Genomic DNA, 6,634 nt, shown 5'->3' with positions numbered 1-6,634 from the left:
TTTTTTTTTTTTTTTTTTTTTTTTTTTTTTTTTTTTTTTTTTTTTTTTTTTTTTTTTTTTTTTTTTTTTTGTGAATTTTTTATTTTATAAAAGATATAAATATATAAATTTATATATAATATATAGTTGTAAAAAGAATATTACTTTAAAAAAAAAAATAAAATAAAAATAATAATATGTTATCGTAGTTCAGGTTCAAATATAATTTTTTTTTTTTTTTTTTATCATACAGTTCATTGATTGAAAATTATGTATTTGTATATATATATATATATATATATATATGTATATTTACATATTATTAATGTCAAATTGTTAGCTGTAAATATATTTTCCAAGCATTCATGAATATACTTTAGATATATTTCCATATAATTAAAAACCCAACTTAATTATTCTATATTAAAGAAAAAAAAAAAAAAAAAAAAGAACACATAATATTTTCCTATATTTGTGTAACCAATAAATAATATATACATATATATATATTTTACATTTTAAAAATTAAATATGAACAATATATTTCCCATCTTTTTATGTTATGAACACGACTCTATAGGTAAAATTTCAGCAAGTGGTAACTATGTTCACCTGAATCATTTAAGAATATTAAAACACAATATATGTGTCATTTCTTGTATTTCCTAAAATATTATATAAAGGAAGAACAAAAAATATAATAAAATAGATAAATATTCTTAATAGTGATATTAACATAATTTTTATTAATTTTTATTTTTCCTACATCTATAGTATATATTACACAGAAAAATAAAATAATAAAAAAATAATAGGTACAAATATATGTTCATATATATATTTATATCGTAAAAATTAATTTTTTATAAATCGTAATACTATTACAATATATATATATATATATATATATATATATATATGTGTGTGTGTGGAATACATTAAAAAAAAAAAAAATAAAAATAATATTAAATACATGTATATACATTCTACATATTTTTAAATAAATTATTTATTCTTATATCATTTTTAAATGAATAGGCATTTGAAAATTCTGGCATTATTGTTTTATTCTTTCTGTAATCATTATGATCTTTATAGTAGGCGTTCACATTACAACTTTTATGAGAACGTATATTTGGAAATAATAACCCCATGATACTTTCATAGGCCATATTTTTATTTGTTATTTTAGTTGGCATATCTTGTGATATCCTATTATAGTTCATTTTGTTATTATAAGATAAATCTTAAAAAGAAAAGATAATTGAATATATATATATATATATATATGTGTATGAGTTTTATTTTTTATTTATTATTTTTTTATTTTTTTGTGTATACTTTCAGAAGACATTTTATTGATTTTCCTTGATAGAACATCGTTATAGTCATTTGCCTTAAGAATAAAAATACACATAAATATATATTGTTCATATATTTATATATTCATTAATACACATTTATTATTTTTTTTTATTATCATTTTTTTTTATTATTATTTTTTATTATTATTATTATTTTTTTTTATTTTTTTACTTCATTGTCCATTTCTGTGTTGGGTATATATTTCATATCAAACCCATCACCCACTACATATACATTAGGCATATTACAAATCATCTGACCAATTTTTTGATAATGACATATTTTCATAAGAGGACGTAATTCACAATTATATAATTTAAACCATTCATTTGATAAGTGTATAAATTTAATTCCATATATTCCATGTTGTGATAATAGATATACACTATTTTTTATCTGCTGTTTTTCAAAAAAATTTATTTTCCTTGATGTAATAAAATCTTCATAAGACAAATCACTAGAATAAAACACTGGACCACATAATTGCTTATTCATCTCATACTCACTTAATATTACACCATTAGCTTTATATTTTAAAAATAATGTATTCTGTTTTTTACACACATGTATCACTAAATTATATAACAGCTTATGTAAATGATATCTTAATATCTCTACATTCTCGTTTGGATAGCAATAAGAATTTTTCATTTCCATATCCATATCTTCATAATTATAATTCTTCTTCAACTCTCCATATTTATCAGCATTGTAAAAATCATCATTTCTCTTCAAACCATAAATGAAGTTGTCATAATATTTATTGCTATTCTGTTTGGCTACATTCATATTATCTCCTCCCAAAATGTCCAGCACGTTAACACTTTCGCCCTCAGCACACGCCTTCGCAACATCCTACAAAAAAGTTTTAAATAAATTAATATATATATATATATATTATTTGTTTATATAATTTGATGTAGTGATATATTATGAACTGTTCATAAAAAAAAAAGAAAATATATATAAATATATAAATATATATATTTATTTACATGAACAGTTCATACAGAAAAAAAAAAAAAAAAAAAAAAAAATATACATGCATATATTACAAATATTTTTACATTAACAAGTCATACAAAAAATATATATGTATATATATTAATATATATATATTTATATTTACATATATCCTTTTTATAAATTTTTTTTTTTTTTTTTTTTTTTTTTTTTTTTTACTTGATATGTTATATCCTTGAAATAAGGAGAATTGCTAAGAGTGGTAAATTTCGATTTTGAGAAAGTTTTAAGGTTTTCTTGCTTATTGTCTGTAAATAAATTATCATAATAATCTTGTGCAGCATCTAAAGTAAAGACCTGCATGATTCTTCCATATCCTGCTATAATTAAATTTGGAATTTCTTCTAATAATTTTCTCAATTTTTTGGTTTTATAATAATTGAGATAAAAGCTTAATGGGTATTGTTCAGCATAGGTTTTGTTCCATTCACTTTTAATAGTAGAAACAAATACTCCAATAAATTGAACATTAGTATTATTTCTTTCGAATGAATTAAAGAAATCTGAATTTTTTGTATATTTATCACTTGATAAATTTTCTGATTTGAATAAGTTGGTAGTATCATGTGTTTCTTGACTCTCAAGTTGATATTCTGAAGAACCGTGTGTTCCTGATGTGTTTATGAAATGTAAAAGATCGCTGTTTGATTTTAAAAGACTTGCATTATTATCTGTAAAGGTTTCCTTTTGATTTGCATCATCTTCTTGGTTTTTATAAGTGCCTATATCACTTTTTCTAACCACTTGGTTTTCGTCATTCTCTTGTAGATCGCACGATTTAATATCTATAAAATGGGAAAAAAATATATATATATATATATATGTACATATATATGTTTGTATACATAACAATAGGTTATAAATGTTAGAGTTTTATATTGTTACAAAACTTTGTTTATTTATTATATACTCATTCTTTTAATTTTTTTTCTTTTTTTTTCTTTTTTTTATTTTTTTTCTTATTTTTTATTTTTTTTTCTTTTTTTTCTTTTTTTTTGAATTACTTGAGTGTAATATTTGATCCTTTATTTTATTTATTTGAGTCCATTCAATTTTCTGTCTTTCTGATAAGATAACTATGAGTTGATATAGAAGTATATGTAACTGCATTTTTGTTAATATTTTGGAGTTGTAATTTTTATTAGAATAATCATTATTATTAGAATGTAGTTTATTTAATGAGCAACTATTTAAGACATCATTTGAGAGCGGAATAAAATTGGAATTATTTTGATTATGATTATAATAATAATTATTATTGTTATTATTGAAAATAGTGCTATTATTTTTATTATATGGATAATTTAATTTATTTAATATATGAAGATCCTTATTATGAGTAGGTTGTTTATTTTTTTCACCAAATAAAATACCCTTCCAACTTTTTTGAGGAAATAAATTTGAAGATGTCATTTTCTTTTTATTAAAAGAAAAAAGATTATTTTTTAATTCATTGGAACTTAATGATTTTATGAAATGGAAGTTATCAAAAGAATTATTTTTATACATATTATAAGGATGTTCTGTGCTATGATTATTATCTAAAGAAAATTGTTTATCAAGAACAGGCATAGAAAGAGAATTTTTTTTGTTAAACAATAATTTGAATGAAGATTTAGTTTTGAGATCATGACTTGTTAATGATTTCATAATAAAATTTAGTTGAGGTATTTTATGATTATATGTTTCTGGTGTTATTCTAATTTTCATATCATTTTGAAGAGTAAATATTTGTATTTCTTGTATTTCTTCTAAAAATGTTTGTAATTTATCTATTCCACAACGAATTTGTATTGATTTCAAATTAAAAGAAGATCCGAATATTTTTTTCACTTCTTGAGGTAGTTTAGTCAAGGATACACTATTATTAATATTTGTATCTTCATCAGATAATTTGGAATTATAATTAGTACATTCAGATAGTGTTCCTAAAATAATTTTAATGAAAAATTTTCTATCTTCATCCATATGTGGAGTTTTATATTTTATGATAATATTTTTTTCGGATATATTATTTTTATTTATAAAATATGGAAAACTTTTTTTTTCATAATATGAATATTTATTATTATTACTTGTTTTATTCTCTTCATCATTATTATTATTGTTTTCTTTTATATCACTCTTTTTATCATCATTATTGTTTCCTTTTATGTCACTCTTTTTATCATCATTATTGTTTTCTTTTATGTCACTCTTTTTATCATCATTATTGTTTTCTTTTATGTCACTCTTTTTATCATCATTATTTTTGTCTTTTATATCACTTTTTTTATCATCATTATTGTTGTCTTTTATATCACTTTTTTTATCATCATTATTGTTGTCTTTTATATCACTTTTTTGATCATTATGATCCTTTTTACTATCATCCTTTAGCTCTTCAAATATCAAATAACGATCTATACTTTTCAACAAATCGTATATATTAGTAAATCCAGCTTGTCCCAGGTTTAACAATGCATTGTATTTCTTACAATATTCCCCAGATATATTTTCTAATTTTATTCCTTTATATGCAAAGGATTTTATCAGTAATAGCACATTCTTTTTCGTATGCCTATGAGGAAAAAAAAAAATAAAAAAAAATAAAAAAAAATTAAAAAAAAATAAAAAAAAATAAAAAAAAATAAAAAAAAATAAAAAAAAATAAAAAAAAATAGAAAAAAATAACACTCATGTGTATATTCACTTTGTGCACTTTAACATACTGTTGAATTTTCTGATATATGTAAAATGAATTTTGTGGTTTAAATTCGGGTGCTATGGGATTTAGCTTGCTTCTTTAAAAAAAAAAAAATATATATATATATATAAAATAAATATAATAATATAAAGAATAATATGTGAATTATAAATGCATATATATTATACACATATTTTATTTTATTTTTTTTTTTTTATTTTATTTTTTATTTTTTTTTTGTTTTTTCTTAGAGTTACTCATATTTTTGAAGATTATCTGCTTGGATATTTTCTTCAATCTCACACTTCAAGCTTTCTATATATTCAACATCTGAAACGTTATTTTGTCCTGTATGATATAAAAATGGAAATATAATTTTTTATAAATAATCACAGCATAAATGATATATATATATATATATATATATTTATGTGATACAATATATTTATATGAAACATTCTAATTAAGTATTATATACTTTGCTCCTTTTCAGATGATGATATTTCGTTTTGTATTTTATCTATCTGAGTATTTTCCTCATTTTTATTTTGAAGTTCTTTATTTTGTAGGTCCTATAAAGAGGGATATAAAAATAACAAAAAGGAATAAAATATATATATATAATATATGTATGTATAATTTTTTTTTTTTTTTTTTTTTTTTTTTACCGTCGTCTGATTAGTGATACTTTCAGTATTTGCCTTTCCATCCTTTACTTCGCTACAAAGTTGATAGAAAATTTTTTGTAAATATATGAACAGTATATACATTAATATAATTTTATGTTTGTATTACCCTTCCAATGTTTGTGTTTGTTGTTCATTTTTTAAATTTAAAATTGTTCCACTTTTTTTCTTCTTTTTGATTGTATCCTTATCATTGTTTTTTTTATTTATTACATTACATTCAGAAATATTCAAAGAATTATTATTTTGGCTTTCTACATTTTTAGTTTTATTTATTGTGTTTGTATTATTATCATCTTCGTTAGGGACGCTTGTCTTTTTATTTGTCAAAAAATTCAGGATACGTGATTTAGTGTCACTGATTTTTAGTTTAATATTTTTTTCCATATTCTTGACAAACGAAAAATATATATAAATATAAATAAATAAATATATATATATATATATATATATATATAAGTATATTTTTTTTTATATCTTTCTTTCAAATTTACAATTTTTATATAATAAAGTTAAAGCTTTGCTGTTATTATATGTATATATTATTTTTTTGGTACGAGGGAAAAAACATCGAACACTCGGTTTTTAATTTTGATTTTTAATTTTGATTTTTAATTTTGATTTTTAATTTTACTTTTTTTTCTTTTTTTTTTGTGAATAAATGAGAATAATAAAAAAAAAAAAAAAAATTAATAATATTTTGTAAGTAGAAAAAAAATAAAATAAAATAATATATGTGTCCTTATATCAACCTACGGTGTGTACGTATAATATACAAAAAAAAAGTACTATATAAATATGAAAAAAAAATATATATATATATATATATATATATGTATGTATTATTTTTTATTTTATTTTTCTTGGGCTGAAGATAATAATACAAAATATAATT

At 19.6% G+C, this 6,634-nt stretch overlaps 1 protein-coding gene across 1 annotated transcript; it reads right to left on the bottom strand.

Moving 5' to 3' along the window:
* Positions 1–965: 965 nt before the first annotated feature.
* PGSY75_0515600 (hypothetical protein) lies at positions 966–6,126 on the bottom strand (the record flags this gene model as incomplete). Its single annotated transcript, XM_018784436.1, has 10 exons — positions 966–1,225; positions 1,321–1,375; positions 1,516–2,199; positions 2,527–3,152; positions 3,372–4,927; positions 5,079–5,150; positions 5,311–5,401; positions 5,532–5,625; positions 5,722–5,773; positions 5,849–6,126. 10 exons carry the CDS (start codon positions 6,124–6,126, stop codon positions 966–968), a joined length of 3,768 nt encoding a protein of 1,255 aa, XP_018643091.1.
* Positions 6,127–6,634: the final 508 nt, after the last annotated feature.

Source organism: Plasmodium gaboni, chromosome 5 (assembly GCF_001602025.1).
Source record: "Plasmodium gaboni strain SY75 chromosome 5, whole genome shotgun sequence".
NCBI classification, from domain to species: Eukaryota; Apicomplexa; class Aconoidasida; order Haemosporida; family Plasmodiidae; genus Plasmodium; species Plasmodium gaboni.
Note: the sequence above shows the minus strand (reverse complement) of the source record. Positions and strands in the feature narration are given on the sequence as shown.